This window comes from Colias croceus, chromosome 23 (genome assembly GCF_905220415.1).
Source record: "Colias croceus chromosome 23, ilColCroc2.1".
NCBI classification, from domain to species: Eukaryota; Metazoa; Arthropoda; class Insecta; order Lepidoptera; family Pieridae; genus Colias; species Colias croceus.
In genome coordinates, this window is record NC_059559.1 from 222836 (window position 1) to 241562 (window position 18727).

An 18727-nucleotide genomic window follows, 5' to 3' on the forward strand; every position below is an offset into this window, starting at 1 on the left:
TTAATCGATGTTTTTAAGCAGGTTACCTCTGTTCGAAGATAAAATTGATAGACGTCAAATGTGGCCTATTAAATTGGCTCGACAATAGGTACCTAATTAGATTCATTATTATATTCTTATTTAAGTACCTATTATTATTTACTGCGCTTAGGTACATTACGAAGATTTAAGGAATCTACAACGGTACGACAATAATTCATCAAAACATGGATACGTCATTGTCGCTATTGAATTTGTAATTGCATTAAGTTGATGATGATGATGATGATGATGATGATGATGATGATGATGATGATGATATATAAGTAACTTAACGATTAGGTAAATAATAAACTATTAATTAACTACATTCGTGTTATTATCGATTCGTCATCATAATATTGTTACTTCTCCTCTGTCTATTATTTAGGTATTGCTTATTATGCGTTATTATGCGACGATATTAAGTTAACACAATAATAATATATTAATAAATACGCAATTGTGAATCGTAGTCTCGTTCTCGCGCGGCCTATATAATATTTTGACAATATTAAGACGTGCGGGCGGTGCGGTGTGGTGTGCGTACTATGTACCTACTGGTTAATACTTACCTGTGACAATACATATTATGTGACATTTATTTATAATATTGTCATTTCTTTATTGTGGCACATTCGTATTGTTATTATTTTTGTATTTAAAGGACGTTAAACATATTCGACCGATCGCCGAACTGTGTGTGTAGCCGGCCGCGCGGTCGTCGTTTGCGTTATGCTGTTCTACAACAGGTCACATTCATCCCCCTAAAAACCGTCGCAAACATATTATATGGCGATTACGAATAGTTTCACCTTAACGTCTGTATATCAGTGTATTGAGAGAGCCTTTTTCGAAACGACAATCGGTTTAATTACAGGTGAAATGATAATTTTAAAGTTGACACCGCGCACGCGGATAGCCCTTGGCAAAATTTAAACGTCCATCGCGATCGATGCGCTCCTCGAGCGTCGCGCGGGCTTGCACACTACGAGGGCCGATCTCAAAAGGGACGAGAAACATGTGAAACGTATGCTTTTAAACGTTAATTTCACGTAAAATATACGTTCGAACGGAGGCATGTTAGTGAAAAGTTTCAAGCGCGACCGCGAGAAAACGTATCTCGATTGCACGGTTCCCCGTGAGGTAAACCGTCCAGTCGATTCCTACACTAGCGACACCGTACGTCGAATACAGTGAAACCTACTACGTACTACGTATAACAGTAATTATATTATATACTAATATAATATAATAATTATTACATATTGTCGACGTGAAGTTGAATTTTAATTAACAAAAATGGCAGACACCGCAGTCGAAACTGAAACTCCGGCGCCAGCGTCGACGCCCGCGAAGAAAGCGCCCAAAGCAGCAGCAGCAGCAGCAGCGGCGTCGGGAGGAGCCAAGAAAGCGGCCAAAGCGAGATTGGCGCACCCGAAGACGTCGGAAATGGTGAACACTGCGATCAGCGATCTCAAAGAGCGTAGCGGCTCTTCCCTGCAGGCGATCAAGAAGTACATATCGGCCACGTACAAGGTGGACGCGGATAAACTGGCGCCGTTCATTAGGAGATATCTCAAGGGCGCCGTCGAATCCGGCACGCTCGTTCAGACGAAGGGCAAGGGCGCATCTGGCTCGTTCAAACTGGAGTCAAAGTCCTCCGCGGCCAAGAAGAAGACCGCTCCGTCGAGCGGAGCCGCCGGCAAGGGCTCCGGAGCGGCGGCGGCCGTCAAGGTGCGCAAATCTGGCGGCGGTGGCAAGGCGCAAGCGGCCGCCAAAAAGACGGCCGTCAACGCAGGCAGCAGGTCCAAGAAGGCGGCGGCAGCCGCCGCCGCAGCAGCGGCCGCAGACTCTTCGTCCTCGCCGTCCAAGTCGAAAGCGTCAGCGGTGAAAGACAAGAAAGTAGCTGCAGGCAGAAAGAAGCCCGCCGCGGCCGCCAAGAAGGCGCCGGCTGCGGGCAAAGCGGCCGCAAAGCCCGCCGCAGCAGCGTCGGCCGCCGCGCCGAAGGCTAAGAGGAGCGCCAAACCGCCCACGAAGAAGCCGAAGGCACCGAAACCGAAGAAAGCGGCAACGCCAAAATCCAAAGCGGCCACCGCCAAGAAAGCCTCGGCCGCGTCCAAGAAGTGAACGTGTGGTGTGCGTGCAATCGATCAATCGCAGGCGCAAGCGCAACCTAATTCGACTTCGAGGAAGGTTGGAACTGGTTATGCAGTGCAGCGGTCTCAGCAAAATAGATATTAATATATTTATTATATTATATCTATCGCCAAAAAGCCCTTCTCAGGGCTAACATATATTTTCGAATGCGCACTCACTACGAACGGTTAACGTTTCCTTCCAATTTGCGAGGACGAACAAGCAACTTGTAGGTACAATAAAACTACAATATTATAACATCTACAGTCTACTACTACCACCTATATACACAATCAACAAACTCAAACTCAAACATTAATTATTATTATTCATGTTTTAATCATGTCATTATTATTACAATTTTACATATATACATACATACATAATATATTATAGTAGCAACATGCATGCACAATATAATAACAACAAGAAAATCAAATCTACAGCTTTACGTTAGGTTAGGTTTCTTAAAAAAAAAAAAAAAAAAAAAAAAAAATACACATCGACGCGCAATGAAATAAGAAAAAAAAAAAAAAAAAATCAAACACCTACGTAATACGTACGGTAAACACACACGTTACTTTTCACCTTCAACTTGCAAAATAAAATATTATGTAACTAATCATCGCACACTACAACACGCTACCACACAGACACAGACACAGACAGGCAAACAAACATGCACCGCCCGCCCGCCCGCCCCACACCAGCGCACGCCGCCCGACCGACCGCCCGACGCCCGACTCCCTGTATGTATGTAGTACCTATGTAGGTATTTGTAATAATAAAAAATAAAACTAAACACAACTTTAAAAATTGTGTTAAAAATACTCTCTAAAATCTATCTATACTGGTATGAATTTATTATTGATGGTTGTCTAGACAACACAATCTGTTTCTGTTACTTATTTTAAAACAATCAACCACGGTACAGATACAAGTCTTTTCGACAGCGTCATAGAATTAGATTGTTGTAAAATCTCATATTAATAATTTATTATTGTAATGTTTGCTATAAAATCATTACAAATATATTTGGGGATGCTGTACACCGCATCAAAAAAATTAAAAAATGCTTAGGTAGGTATATTGTTTGTGTGAAATGTGAAAAAAATTATCATTATCATTTGCATGTATATGTACGTATGGTATGGGTCTTGATGAAGCCTCGCTTAAAAAAAAAAAAAAAAAAAAAAAAAATATTATTATTACCTATTTGACACGGTCGTGTTCACTGCGCATCGCTCGTCGTTTGTGTTCGCTCGCATTTCACGGCGTCATGCCCACCGCAATCACTAGGACGCGTGCCGTATAATATATTAAATCCGATGGCGTCTTAAAAAAAAAATACAACTTTAGTGATCGGCGCGTATCGTTGTACGTATCAAGTACGTACGTATCAGTTTTTCGTTTATTATATTATCAAAGAAAACAGTAAATAATGTCTGGACGCGGTAAAGGCGGTAAAGTGAAGGGGAAGGCAAAGTCACGTTCCAACCGTGCCGGTCTGCAGTTCCCCGTCGGCCGTATTCACAGATTGCTCAGGAAGGGCAATTACGCGGAGCGCGTGGGCGCCGGTGCCCCGGTTTACCTGGCGGCCGTGATGGAGTACCTGGCGGCTGAAGTTCTCGAGTTGGCCGGCAACGCGGCGCGCGACAACAAGAAGACTAGAATTATTCCGAGACATCTGCAATTGGCCATACGTAACGACGAAGAGCTGAACAAGCTCCTCTCCGGCGTGACCATAGCACAGGGCGGTGTATTGCCTAACATTCAGGCGGTGCTGCTGCCCAAGAAGACGGAGAAGAAGGCCTAATTGGATTGCATTGCATTTACCAATAACGCTACAATTACATATTTTTATGTATGTTCATCATAATAATATTATGAATTGTTCAAAAGGCCCTTTTCAGGGCCGCAATATATGTCTTGAAAACAACGATAGTGATCGTTTACCATTTGACACGTACCAGAACATGAATAATATTAACTAACCTACGTATAATAAACTTGAATGAGCTATCTAAGACAAGTACCTAGTTCCTAAGATTAGCGCGTTCAAACAAACAAACTCTTCAGCTTTATAATATTAATTATAGTAGGTACATAATTATAGATGTTTAGTTTATAGTAAACCTTCTCGTTGAACGCATCAAAATACATTTTATGTTTGTTTGTCTACACTAATATTATTGAAGGAATTTTATAAGTTTTATTTTAAATGTTCATAAAATTTGCAACCGAACGAGACCGCGGCGAATTTAATAGTTAGGTATATTATGAACGTTTTATGTACCTATTTGTAGGTAATTTTTTTTAGTGTTGTTTAGTTTTGTTATAGGTACGAAAATACCTATGTAGAGCATGAAGTAAAATAAAATATATACTTAGTTTGAAAAACTAATTGCGAAATAATATTTTTAAAGTAAAACTAATGAAGAGGAAAACTTTGTTTGTTAATGAATAGGCTCATCATCAAAACTACTGGACCGATTTTGATGAAATTTGGCACAGACAGTCTTTAGACGCTGAGAAAGAACACAGGCTACTTTTTATTATTGCAAAATCATTCGAAAGCTACATTATCGACCATAATTAATATAATGGATAATAATAATAATATAACATTTATACCTACCATACCTTTCAAGGCTGCCTTTCAATTTTCTCGCTTTTGGAGACGACTGTATATTTTTTTATGTTTCCATAATATTATGCTTTCCAGAAATAATTTGTGTGTGCACATGCACATTTTTGTGGTTATCCTAAAAACTAATTGATAATAAATTATATAGGTACCATCATGATTTAGCTCGATATTTTTATACCTACCTGTTACAGAATTTTTTTCACTCACAACCGTTTTATTATATTAATAATATATATAACAACGCAATGCAATTTCATGTACTATCTTTGAATCAATATTATATTTATTTTGACAGACATCGTCAGTTTGATTTATTGGTGTCAATTTAAAAAAAAAGTTTAACACAAATAAGGTTTCATATCTTTAAGATAAATTTAAGATATTATTATTAAATAAAATCCTCCTTGATGATTCCCAATTCGACTGTAGTCTGTACTGTTATTTTACCTCAGCCTTATGTGATTAAAAAAAAAAAATCCTTAAATAAAATCCTCCTTGATGATTCCCAATTCGACTGTAGTCTGTATAATTGTTATTTTACCTCAGCCTTATGTGATTTAAAAAAAAAAAAAAATGCCAAATGAAAACATGTAAATGATTCACCGCATGTTCACCGCCCACTGTGTGGAGGGGACGCTTACGCTCCACGGTATTGGCCGATAACGAAAAGTGCTAGCTCGCATTACTAACCGATGGCCGTAACGCCGTGTGGCGCGATGTAGACCGGTTTTTGAACCGAAAAATGTTATACAGCCACGTCCGTCGCCTGTTTGTGTGTGCCCGCGTACATACAAGCTGTCGTTGTGTTCGTGCCTCACTTTGTTTCCTTGTGCGTACTACACGTCTTTCGTGTCAGTAAAGTCGTTTGCTAGTCGCCCCATTGAGAAGTTCGCCCGTGCTCGTTGAAGCCCAGATACGTCCCGCAGCACCGACTGCCGTTTGACGGTGAAAGCCGAAGAACGGAGAGGGCGGTGATGCGGCCGTAACTGTTGAGACAGCACAGACGGACGACCCAGTGCTTCGCCGAAGCACTCGACCCTAAAGGCCCTTCTCAGGGCCACACGGAGGCCGCGAGTATGCACGCGACTCCCGCGCGATCCGCGCGACCATCGCGCCCGCGTTTTGTTATACGCCACGACCGCTATGGAGCAGTCCGGTCGAGCTCCGCTCCCGGACGCCCCTCCCAACCGTTCTGGCAACCCGCCCCGCTATGGGAAACACCCAGGCCCGCCGCCGCCGCCGAGGAAGAGTCCGACGCGAATCAGGTCACATCACCACGTACCGCATATCTATCGGACGTGATGATGATAGATCGTTTCGTGCAGTCGGGCCACCTATCGCACAAACTGCGCGGATGGTTGGCATCCTATATTGAGATGCGTAGAGGTGATCTGGCGCGAATGCCGCCAGGCTGCTGGGAGGAGCCGTCGCCGGAGGACGAGCAGGTCTTGTTGGACAAGCTCGCCTCCGTACCGATCCCGCCCGGCAAGCTGAGAGCGAGGCGCCGCCGCCTTATTAGCAGCGACGAAGATGAGGAGCAGGTTGAGTCGGCACAGGCCAAGCGGCCTTGCCAGACTCCCGCCCCCGCCGTCGCCACCCCCGCCATCGTTACTGCGATGGACACCTCCGCCGCGCCCGCACCGCAACCCGCCACCTACGCTGCGGTAAGTGCAGGCGCCGCCACCGGCGCTAAGCCACTACAGCCACTACACCCACGCGACCCGCGCCGCCCCCGCCGCATCGACGTCGGAGAGGCCGAGGAGCCGCAGCCCGGCCCATCCGGGCTACAACCGCCGCCGGCGACAAACAGCGGCACTACGCCCGCGCAGCCGCCCGCGCGCACAGCAGCGCCACCTGGCGCCGCTAACACAACCACAGTACCTAACGCAGCATCCAAGAGGTTCCCGCCTATTATCATTGAGTCGTTCCCAAATTGGACGACTCACCTGCGGGAGCTGACAAACATCATTGGACACCAGGTGAGCGCGCGCGCCTATGGGACGGGCGTGCGCTTCACACCTAAGGACGAGGCAGAATACCGCGCCATCGACCGCTACCTGCGCCGCATCGAGGGGGAGGGGGCCGACATAAGTTGGTTCTCATATTCCCCCGAAGCCGAGCGTAGCGTCAAGGTGGCCGTCCGCGGACTGCCCGTCAATACGCAGCCTGACGAGCTGCTCGCCGCGCTGCGCGAACTCGGGTATGACCCAGAGTTCGCGCGGCCCATTCGCGCCAGGAAGGGGCGCCCCGGATGCCTCTTCCTGGTAATACTGAGGAAAACACCAAATCTCACCCCGGGCATTTATGACATCAACGAGCTGATGCACATGCCCGGGGTAATCGTCGAGGCGTGGCGCTCGAAGCGGGGCCCGGCACAATGTCACCGTTGCCAGGGCTTCCGGCACTCGTCGCACAACTGCCACAGGCCCCTTGCCTGTGTGCGTTGCGGCGAGGGCCACGCGACCGCGGACTGCCCGCGGCCGAGAGACGCCCCCGCCATCTGTGCCAATTGCGCGGGGCCACACCCCGCAAACCACGCGTCGTGCCCGGTGATGCGGCGCGAGGCCCGCAACAAAAAGGCGGGCCCCATCGCGCGCACCACCACCACCACCACCCACGCACAGCAGCCGCGCACCGCGCCGGCCGCTAGACCCAGCGCGCCAGTAGCGCCGCCCGCACCCATCCAGCCGGTGCCGCGCGGAGAAGCGCACACCAGCGGCCTCATGGCGGCGGCAAATCCCGCCTCCGCCGCCCCCGCAAAACGTAAGCGACGAGGACGCGGGAAAAAATCCCGCTCGCAGCCCCCTCGGAGCGACGCCGCCACAGCGCCCCAAGCCGGCCCGTCCGCGCACATTCCGCCGGCGCAACATCGCACAATTACGACGACAGCCGAGCGCCCCCGAACGACAGCCGAGCGCCCCCGAACGGAGCCGAGTGCAACTTCGGCTCCCGAACATCGCCGAACACAGCCGACCGCATCATCGTCGGCACCGCAGCCCCCCCTAGCGGCGCCTGCCGATCCCGCGAAGCAAGCGGTGATCCGAGCGGCGTCGCTAGTACTCCAGAGCGTCCTGAGCGCCTTAGAGGAGGGAGCAGACCCCATACCCATAGTAATGCGGGGTCTCCTCAGCCTCCTACAACAATAGCGCTCAGGCTACTATATTGGAACGCCCGCACTATGGTGCCGGCGCATAAGAAGCCACTGCTCCGCCACCTGATGCGGGAGCAGAACATTGATGCGGCGCTGCTAAACGAAACGCAGCTGGGGCCATCTTCGAAGCTGAGCGCGTCCGGGTACGTAGTTTATCGCAGGGACGAGGTGTCGCCTACTGGCAGGCGATACCGCGGGCTTGCGATCCTTATCCGTCGGTCCATTCCTCATACCCCCCTCCCTGCTTTCACATCCCAGTCATTTTCCGCGCTTGGCGTTGAAGCGGAACTTCCAGGTGGCAGAATACGTATGTATGCTATATACAGACCGCCTACGGGGACTGTTGACACGAACGAGGTGAAACGACTTTTCGCCTCGGACGTGCCGACATTCGCCGCGGGTGACTGGAATAGCAAGCATACGCACTGGCTGTCTCGCTCCAACTGCCACAACGGCAACGCCCTCTATAACCTTATTGATTATAACAATATCGTAATAGAGGGTCCTCCTGAACCCACTCATTATCCCGATCAAGACTCCTACCGCGCGGACATTATCGACTTTTCGATCCACAATGTGGTCCGCCAGTCGATAACGCAAACTGTCATTGTGGACGAACTCGACTCAGACCACCTGCCGGTATTGGCCGAGTTCGCTGCAGACAGTCCGGCAATCGCCCCATCCCGCTCCCTCCGATGTGTAAATTGGAAGTTATTTGCAAGCACGCTTGAGCGCTCCACCCCCGCACGCGCGGTTACAAGCGCCGCGGACGTGGAGTTGTTTGCGAATGATTTGCAAGATACACTACAAACCGCCCTCGTCCGAGCCACGACACACAAACCGTCCACCTCCCGTCTCCCCCCCCTTCCCGGTTACCTCAAAAACCTTATCCAGAGGAAGCGATCTCTGCGACGGCAATGGCAGCGAACGCGCTGCCCGACCCTCAAGCGGCAACTTGTTCGGTTGCGTGAACAGGTTAGCACGGCGCTTGAGGAGCACAAAAGCGAGGGCTGGCACCGGTCGCTCGAACAGGCCGCCGAGGACTGGCCGTCGCTTCATCAACTCTGTCGCAGGTTCAAATCCTCAACCGCCCCCGCGCGCCCACTTACCGACTCCGCAGGTACTTATGTATATAGCCCTCAGGGTCGCGCTGACTTGTTTGCCGAACACCTGGCGCAAGTTTTTCAGCCGAACCCCCTGACGCCGTCGAACGCCGCCCACGCAACGGCAGTGAACGAATACCTAACGAGTTTTCTAAATTCACCGATGCCACTCGCTGAGGAAGCATTCTTCACGTCCCCGTCCGCCGTCCGCCGTGCGATTTCGCGTACAAAGTTGCGCAAAGCGCCCGGCGCGGACGGCGTGACGAATGAATCCCTCCGCCACCTCCCCCGTAAAACAGTCGCGGCTTTGTCGCGGCTGTTTAACGGTATATTACGCTCCGGTCACTTCCCTTCAGTGTGGAAGACCGGACGCGTAATAATGATCCCCAAACCCGGAAAGAATGCTTCCTTACCGAGCAGCTATCGACCCATTACTCTGTTGAGCACAGTCTCCAAAGTATTCGAGTCATTGCTGTTGCCAATGCTGCGCCCGTACTTGTCGCCTCGCGCTGAGCAATTCGGCTTTCGCGAGGCACACAGTACCACCCTTCAGGTGACAAGAGTATTGCACCACCTTAGCTCCGCTTTGAACAAGAATGAGAGAGCGGTTGCAGTGCTGTTGGACATCGAAAAGGCTTTCGACCGCGTCTGGCATGAGGGCCTTATATATAAGATCCTTACCGCCACCCAGTGCCCCGCGCGGCTCGTGAGGATATTGCACTCCTTCCTCACGAATCGTTCCTTTCACGTTTCCGTGTCCCCCGCCGTTTCACAAGACCACGCTGTGCAGGCGGGTGTCCCGCAGGGCAGCTGTTTATCGCCCGCGCTATACTCTGCCTACACAGACGATTTCCCCTCCCCCGCGCAACCCACTAACCATATCGTCGCTTTGTACGCCGACGATGTAGCCTTTGTCACCGCATCGGTATGGACATCGAACGCGGTGATAAAGGCGCAGCGTTGGTTGGACGAATTGCCTGCGTATTTTGAGCGCTGGCGGATTACCGCGAACGCTAAAAAGACACAGGCGATTGTATTCGGCGGTATGACCCCCTCCACCCACCTCACTCTGGCCGGTGAGCAAATCCCTTGGTCCAACAATGTCACCTACCTGGGCATCACTATTGATCGCCGGCTTCGCTTTAACAGCCACGTGAAGCGGGTAATCAATAAGTGTAAATCCGCCCACGCAATACTTCGTCCGGTGTTGTCATCCGAACTCCCGCTGCGTATAAAGGTAAGTCTGTATAAGATTTACCTACGGCCGCTCCTCACGTACGCCGCGCCCGCCTGGTATGCGTTTGTGTGTGAAAGCCTGCGCCGCAAAATGCGTGCGCGGCAGTCGCTCGCATTACGCACTATCGCTGGCGCGCCGTGGTGCGTGAGGAACGAGCGGATACGCAGCGATCTCGGTGTGGAAACACTTGACGATTTCATCCTACGCCTATCCCAAAACATGTTTGCGCGCGCGGATGCATCCTCTCATTCCCATCTCCGAGGGATTGCACCGATGCGCGCCCCTCCCGAGTCGCGCTGTCCCTTTCCGCGCGACTTGTTATCACCCCCCCCTCCCGCGGCGTACACAACGCCCTCCTATCCACCGGAATTGCTAGCTGCAATGTCGGCACCCCGAACCGCGCCTCCAGCGCCACCCTCCACCCACGCACTCCGTGCACTCCCTCACACCCCGGTGCATAACGCGCCATCCCTCCGATCCTTCCTACATGCACTTATAGTGCATTCCGTCACTCCCACGCCCCCGCAAGTCCCGCACTCTACTGCTCCGGCGCGCCCAGCCGCGCCGCCCACTACCCCTACGCCTACACCAATACAAATCCCGTCTGTCGGTACACAAGTACCCAGCCCACCTCCCCACCTATACTCCCACGCGCAATTGGCGCCTCCTACCCCGCCCATTCGTGTCGTTTCGCCCCAGTCCCCCTCCGTCCCCGGTCATGACACAACTCATGGCCGGGCTCGTAAAAGAAAGAGGTCGATTGATTCGTGCGACGCGGAATCAAATTCTAAAAAATAAGGGCTTTCACGCCCCCCCAAATTCCCGCCCGTGTTGACGGGCGGCGCTATACTCCCATTGAAGGGGGCTTCCCGCCCCGAACAATGTTCCCCACGCAGCCTCCTCGCGGAGGCTGCGTGTGCGAAGATCCCGATATGTATATAAAAATGTTATACAGTTTCAATTGATTGAACTTATACTACAACAAGCAACATGCCGCCAAAAACGAGTGGAAAGGCCGCCAAGAAGTCCGGCAAAGCGCAGAAGAACATCTCGAAGTCTGACAAGAAAAAGAAGAAGCACAAGAGGAAGGAGAGCTACGCCATTTACATTTACAAGGTGCTCAAGCAGGTCCACCCCGACACCGGTATCTCCTCGAAGGCCATGTCCATCATGAACTCGTTCGTGAACGACATTTTCGAGCGCATCGCCGCGGAGGCGTCCCGGCTCGCTCACTACAACAAGCGGTCGACCATCACGTCGCGAGAGGTGCAAACCTCCGTGCGGCTGCTGCTGCCCGGCGAGCTCGCCAAGCACGCGGTCAGCGAGGGCACCAAGGCGGTCACCAAGTACACGAGCTCCAAGTGAGCGGCCGTCCGCCGTCGGGACAACGGCGTGGCGTGTTCGACTTATCGAACGCCCGCTCGCTCGCGTTTTGTGTTTATTATTATTATAAATACTATCAAAACAACAACGGCCCTTTTCAGGGCCACAATATATTTCATGAATGAATTGTGTGTGTTTACACGTCAAAAATACGTTTCTCCAACACGAACAACAGCAGTGAGAAAAAAAAAAGAAAACCTAAAGTTGTAATTTTGAAATTCGAATTTCGAATTATACGTTTAACGTTGGTCATTTGCGGGTATGATTTATTTTAATTTATTTACAAACTAGGGCTTCGCCCGCGGTATATATTTTAAAAAAGTAGCCTGTGTTCTTTCTCAGCGTCTAAAGACTGTCTGTGCCAAATTTCATCAAAATCGGTCCAGTAGTTTTGATGATGAGCCTATTCATTAACAAACAAAGTTTTCCTCTTCATTAGTTTTACTTTAAAAATATTATTTTGCAATAATAAAAAGTAGCCTTCGAGATGCAGTCTATCTATTGAAATAAACCGAATCAAAATCGGTTCTCTAGTTTTAATTATACAAATTTATAATATAGGGAAAATAGCACACACGGACAGACATTCGAACCGATTTTCTGTTGTGTTATATTTATATACCTAGTTTTGTGTTTTGTAATAGTTTTAGTAAATTAATATTTTGTACTAGATTTACGCCCGCGGCTTCGCCCGCGTTTTCAAAGGAAAACCCGCATAGTTCCCGTTCCCGTGGGATTTCCGGGTTAAAACCTACCCTATGTGTTAATCCAAGTTACCTTCTATATATGTGCTAAATTTCATTGTAATCGGTTCAGTAGTATTTTTCCGGACGTATAGAAATTTTCCTGGCGTATAGAAATGAATGATCAAGTTGAAGATTACTCGAGATCTCAAAAACGGCGCAACGGATTTTGATGCGGTTTATTTTAATAGATAGAGCGGTTAATGAAGGAATTTTATAAGTTTTAAATGTTCATAAAATTTGCAACCGAACGAGGCCGCGGCGAATTTCTAGTTAGGTATATTATGAACGTTTTATGTATTTGTAGGTAATTTTTTTTTTTTTAGTGTTGTTTAGTTTTGTTATACGAAAATACCTATGTAGAGTTTGAAAAACTAAAAAAAAACACGCTTTCAAGTTAGATACTTACCACTAAAAAGTAGAAAATAATTCTTAATCTAGGAATCAAGCAATAACCAAGACATATTTTATTTTTGAACGCATTTTTATTAAACTTTGCACTTATGTAGAGTACCTATGTATGAAGTAAAATAAAAAAAAAAAGTTGAATGTTTTCCATCCATTTTGGATTAGGTACATGTAAATTTAATGAATAGATCCAGTACCTACGACCATAATGACGAACATAATGGGTTGTGTATGACATTGACAATATTATGACAATCTGCACATTGAAGATCTTTTTTTTTTTTTTTTTTTTTTTTTTTTTTTTCGAGTTCGAGTAAGTAGTTAATTTTGCATCAGGAATCGTGCAAATCCAACACAAAACTTTGATTATTATTATTTTATCTCTCTTTTCTCGTCATACACACCGCGCGAACGGTTACTTATCGATGTCTCTCTCGCACTCGACCACGATGAATAACGAAACGGAGACGCGTGTAATGTAAAACGGCGTGTTTATAAAAACGGCGTCGTACGCGTTTTCGTATTCATTCGAAGCGCAACCACTTCTCCGTGCGGTCGTATCGCGGCCACTTTGTTGTTTTATTTCTCTATAATATAGTGAATTCGAATTTCGACCAAGCCCGCCGATCACAATGGCTCGCACAAAGCAGACCGCTCGCAAGTCCACCGGTGGAAAGGCGCCGAGGAAGCAGCTCGCCACCAAAGCGGCCCGCAAGAGTGCGCCCGCAACCGGTGGCGTGAAGAAGCCCCATCGCTACAGGCCCGGCACGGTTGCTCTGCGTGAGATTCGTCGCTACCAGAAGAGCACTGAGCTACTGATCCGCAAGTTGCCGTTCCAACGTCTCGTCCGTGAGATAGCGCAGGACTTCAAGACTGACCTCCGCTTCCAGAGCTCGGCCGTCATGGCCCTGCAGGAGGCGAGCGAAGCGTACCTCGTAGGTCTATTTGAAGACACCAATCTGTGCGCTATACACGCTAAGAGAGTGACCATTATGCCAAAGGACATTCAATTGGCCCGCCGTATCCGTGGTGAACGCGCCTAAGATCCGTTTGTTGTTTGCATTGTTCGTGTCTCGTCGTGTCGTGTCGTGTGGTGTGTGGTTTCAATATGAAATAACATAACATAACATAACATGACATAGCACAGAGGACACGTCATCGGACATCGAATGTTAAAAAAAAAAAAAAAGGCCCTTTTCAGGGCCGCACGTGATTCATTTTAATAGTACCTAACCTAACTATAAATGTTTTCCACTGTGCAGTAACAGAAACAGACAACGAAATACCTAATAATATTGTTATGAGAATGATAAATATTAATATTATTATATTACCTACTGCATACTGAATATTGTTATAAATAACAAACAAACAGAAAACTTACCTACCTGATGAATTTTAGATTTTAGTAATGTAATCATTCAGTAACCATTAACCTTAAATTCTTCTAATGAAATAGTTTTTTCATTTAGATGTTGGTACATTTGGCATTTTTTTTTTTTTTTTTTTTTTTTTAAATCACAAGGCTGAGGTAAAAATATAACAGTACAGACTACAGTCGAATTGGGAATCATCAAGGAGGATTTTATTTAATAACTTAATTAAAGATATTATATTATGAAACCTTATTTGTGTTAAACTTTTTTTTTTTTTTTTTAAATCACATAAGGCTGAGGTAAAATAACAGTACAGACTACAGTCGAATTGGGAATCATCAAGGAGGATTTTATTTAATATCTTAATTAAAGATAATATATTATGAAACCTTATTTGTGTTAAACTTTTTTTTTTTTTTTTTTTTTTTTTTAATCACATAAGGCTGAGGTAAACTACGATACGGTTACGGTATTTTTTTTTTTTTTTTTTTTTTTTTTTATTTAATTTCTCTAAAAATATTTGCGATTAAAAAAAATGAATTAATGTTGTCAATTATTGTGATTGAGTTTGAATTTATGATTTTGATATCATATTATTATTATTATTCAAAGATTATTAACGTAGTCCCTCGATATGCACGATATATTATCTATCCGTCTCCGTCGCGCATCGAGGCCGGGCCGAGCGAAACGCGTGTATAATGTGTGTGTATAAATAGAGGCGATTTAAACGTTGCGGAGCGCACAAGCTTTCGGGCACGCAGCGAGTAAGCAAGTATCTAAACGAGTAGAATCACGCAAGACAGTCGGCGATATGACAGGCCGCGGTAAAGGAGGCAAGGGGCTCGGAAAAGGTGGCGCTAAGCGGCACAGGAAGGTGCTCCGTGACAACATCCAGGGTATCACGAAGCCCGCGATCCGTCGTCTCGCTCGCAGGGGTGGCGTCAAGCGTATATCCGGTTTGATATACGAAGAGACGCGCGGCGTTCTCAAGGTATTCCTCGAGAACGTGATCCGCGACGCCGTCACTTACACCGAGCACGCAAAGAGGAAGACCGTCACCGCAATGGACGTCGTGTACGCGCTGAAACGTCAGGGACGTACCCTCTACGGATTCGGCGGTTAATTGTTTTTACATAGTAATTGTGTTACTTCAAAGATCGTCCGTCCGTTCGTACGTACGTCAATTCTTCCATACAATCGATTCGGCCTTTAATACTTCTTGGTACGAATAAAGATGGGCGTACGATCACCACGGCGATGATTTTGAAACAAACAAATTAACTACAAAAAGGCCCTTTTCAGGGCCGCAAACGATTCATTAATTCCACAATATTATATAATATTGTATTATGGATATGTTTCCCCTCGCGCGCAAAACTACAACACTCGCTATCATTTCACTTGTACTCTCTATAATATTATTATGTGTGCTAAATTTCATTGTAATCGGTTCAACACATACATACATACATACATACATACATACATACATACATACATACATACATCCATCCATCAAAAACTTTCGCATTAATTATAATATTAAGTATTATAGTAGAGCCACTTTAATAGGCAACATTTGACAGTTCAACAAAATTCAACAACGTAATCTAGTAACGACGACATAGAATAACAAGATAGGTATTTCGTTTTGTTAGAAATGACCGATAAAAGTAATAATTTTAAGATATTTTCATTTTACTGATAAACCATTCTAAACATAATAAATACCAGAGGCGTTACTCTAAAAATCGAAATCTGACATCTAGAATAGAATGCATTGATTACGTCTTGTGAATAAAAATCATCATCATCATAAATTAATAAATTCGATTGACAAATGTTTCAAATCCGTATCGATTTATTCACTTTAATCGATGTTTTTAAGCAGGTTACCTCTGTTCGAAGATAAAATTGATAGACGTCAAATGTGGCCTATTAAATTGGCTCGACAATAGGTACCTAATTAGATTCATTATTATATTCTTATTTAAGTACCTATTATTATTTACTGCGCTTAGGTACATTACGAAGATTTAAGGAATCTACAACGGTACGACAATAATTCATCAAAACATGGATACGTCATTGTCGCTATTGAATTTGTAATTGCATTAAGTTGATGATGATGATGATGATGATGATGATGATGATGATGATGATGATGATATATAAGTAACTTAACGATTAGGTAAATAATAAACTATTAATTAACTACATTCGTGTTATTATCGATTCATCATCATAATATTGTTACTTCTCCTCTGTCTATTATTTAGGTATTGCTTATTATGCGTTATTATGCGACGATATTAAGTTAACACAATAATAATATATTAATAAATACGCAATTGTGAATCGTAGTCTCGTTCTCGCGCGGCCTATATAATATTTTGACAATATTAAGACGTGCGGGCGGTGCGGTGTGGTGTGCGTACTATGTACCTACTGGTTAATACTTACCTGTGACAATACATATTATGTGACATTTATTTATAATATTGTCATTTCTTTATTGTGGCACATTCGTATTGTTATTATTTTTGTATTTAAAGGACGTTAAACATATTCGACCGATCGCCGAACTGTGTGTGTAGCCGGCCGCGCGGTCGTCGTTTGCGTTATGCTGTTCTACAACAGGTCACATTCATCCCCCTAAAAACCGTCGCAAACATATTATATGGCGATTACGAATAGTTTCACCTTAACGTCTGTATATCAGTGTATTGAGAGAGCCTTTTTCGAAACGACAATCGGTTTAATTACAGGTGAAATGATAATTTTAAAGTTGACACCGCGCACGCGGATAGCCCTTGGCAAAATTTAAACGTCCATCGCGATCGATGCGCTCCTCGAGCGTCGCGCGGGCTTGCACACTACGAGGGCCGATCTCAAAAGGGACGAGAAACATGTGAAACGTATGCTTTTAAACGTTAATTTCACGTAAAATATACGTTCGAACGGAGGCATGTTAGTGAAAAGTTTCAAGCGCGACCGCGAGAAAACGTATCTCGATTGCACGGTTCCCCGTGAGGTAAACCGTCCAGTCGATTCCTACACTAGCGACACCGTACGTCGAATACAGTGAAACCTACTACGTACTACGTATAACAGTAATTATATTATATACTAATATAATATAATAATTATTACATATTGTCGACGTGAAGTTGAATTTTAATTAACAAAAATGGCAGACACCGCAGTCGAAACTGAAACTCCGGCGCCAGCGTCGACGCCCGCGAAGAAAGCGCCCAAAGCAGCAGCAGCAGCAGCAGCGGCGTCGGGAGGAGCCAAGAAAGCGGCCAAAGCGAGATTGGCGCACCCGAAGACGTCGGAAATGGTGAACACTGCGATCAGCGATCTCAAAGAGCGTAGCGGCTCTTCCCTGCAGGCGATCAAGAAGTACATATCGGCCACGTACAAGGTGGACGCGGATAAACTGGCGCCGTTCATTAGGAGATATCTCAAGGGCGCCGTCGAATCCGGCACGCTCGTTCAGACGAAGGGCAAGGGCGCATCTGGCTCGTTCAAACTGGAGTCAAAGTCCTCCGCGGCCAAGAAGAAGACCGCTCCGTCGAGCGGAGCCGCCGGCAAGGGCTCCGGAGCGGCGGCGGCCGTCAAGGTGCGCAAATCTGGCGGCGGTGGCAAGGCGCAAGCGGCCGCCAAAAAGACGGCCGTCAACGCAGGCAGCAGGTCCAAGAAGGCGGCGGCAGCCGCCGCCGCAGCAGCGGCCGCAGACTCTTCGTCCTCGCCGTCCAAGTCGAAAGCGTCAGCGGTGAAAGACAAGAAAGTAGCTGCAGGCAGAAAGAAGCCCGCCGCGGCCGCCAAGAAGGCGCCGGCTGCGGGCAAAGCGGCCGCAAAGCCCGCCGCAGCAGCGTCGGCCGCCGCGCCGAAGGCTAAGAGGAGCGCCAAACCGCCAACGAAGAAGCCGAAGGCACCGAAACCGAAGAAAGCGGCAACGCCAAAATCCAAAGCGGCCACCGCCAAGAAAGCCTCGGCCGCGTCCAAGAAGTGAACGTGTGGTGTGCGTGCAATCGATCAATCGCAGGCGCAAGCGCAACCTAATTCGACTTCGAGGAAGGTTGGAACTGGTTATGCAGTGCAGCGGTCTCAGCAAAATAGATATTAATATATTTATTATATTATATCTATCGCCAAAAAGCCCTTCTCAGGGCTAACATATATTTTCGAATGCGCACTCACTACGAACGTTAACGTTTCCTTCCAATTTGCGAGGACGAACAAGCAACTTGTAGGTACAATAAAACTACAATATTATAACATCTACAGTCTACTACTACCACCTATACATAATCAACAAACTCAAACTCAAACATTAATTATTATTATTCATGTTTTAATCATGTCATTATTATTACAATTTTACATACATACATACATACATAATATATTATAGTAGCAACATGCATGCACAATATAATAACAACAAGAAAATCAAATCTACAGCTTTACGTTAGGTTAGGTTTCTTAAAAAAAAAAAAAAAAAAAAAAA

The 18727-nt window shown here is 46.6% G+C and overlaps 6 protein-coding genes across 6 annotated transcripts; all 6 read left to right on the forward strand.

The window, feature by feature from the left end:
• Positions 1 to 1058: 1058 nt before the first annotated feature.
• Positions 1059 to 2653, forward strand: LOC123702068 (late histone H1-like). Its single transcript, XM_045649714.1, has one exon. The coding sequence runs from the start codon at positions 1321 to 1323 to the stop codon at positions 2146 to 2148; it is 828 nt and encodes a 275-aa protein (XP_045505670.1). The 5' UTR covers positions 1059 to 1320; the 3' UTR covers positions 2149 to 2653.
• An 829-nt stretch (positions 2654 to 3482) lies between these two features.
• Positions 3483 to 4078, forward strand: LOC123702081 (histone H2A). The gene has a single exon (XM_045649727.1). It carries the CDS (start codon positions 3599 to 3601, stop codon positions 3971 to 3973), a length of 375 nt encoding a protein of 124 aa, XP_045505683.1. The 5' UTR covers positions 3483 to 3598; the 3' UTR covers positions 3974 to 4078.
• Positions 4079 to 11259: 7181 nt separating this feature from the next.
• LOC123702090 (histone H2B) lies at positions 11260 to 11782 on the forward strand. Its single transcript, XM_045649734.1, has one exon. The coding sequence runs from the start codon at positions 11289 to 11291 to the stop codon at positions 11661 to 11663; it is 375 nt and encodes a 124-aa protein (XP_045505690.1). The 5' UTR covers positions 11260 to 11288; the 3' UTR covers positions 11664 to 11782.
• A 1526-nt stretch (positions 11783 to 13308) lies between these two features.
• LOC123702074 (histone H3) lies at positions 13309 to 14040 on the forward strand. The gene has a single exon (XM_045649720.1). The coding sequence runs from the start codon at positions 13465 to 13467 to the stop codon at positions 13873 to 13875; it is 411 nt and encodes a 136-aa protein (XP_045505676.1). The 5' UTR covers positions 13309 to 13464; the 3' UTR covers positions 13876 to 14040.
• An 890-nt stretch (positions 14041 to 14930) lies between these two features.
• LOC123702093 (histone H4) lies at positions 14931 to 15522 on the forward strand. The gene has a single exon (XM_045649738.1). The coding sequence runs from the start codon at positions 15023 to 15025 to the stop codon at positions 15332 to 15334; it is 312 nt and encodes a 103-aa protein (XP_045505694.1). The 5' UTR covers positions 14931 to 15022; the 3' UTR covers positions 15335 to 15522.
• A 1614-nt stretch (positions 15523 to 17136) lies between these two features.
• Positions 17137 to 18653, forward strand: LOC123702099 (late histone H1-like). The gene has a single exon (XM_045649743.1). It carries the CDS (start codon positions 17402 to 17404, stop codon positions 18227 to 18229), a length of 828 nt encoding a protein of 275 aa, XP_045505699.1. The 5' UTR covers positions 17137 to 17401; the 3' UTR covers positions 18230 to 18653.
• Positions 18654 to 18727: the final 74 nt, after the last annotated feature.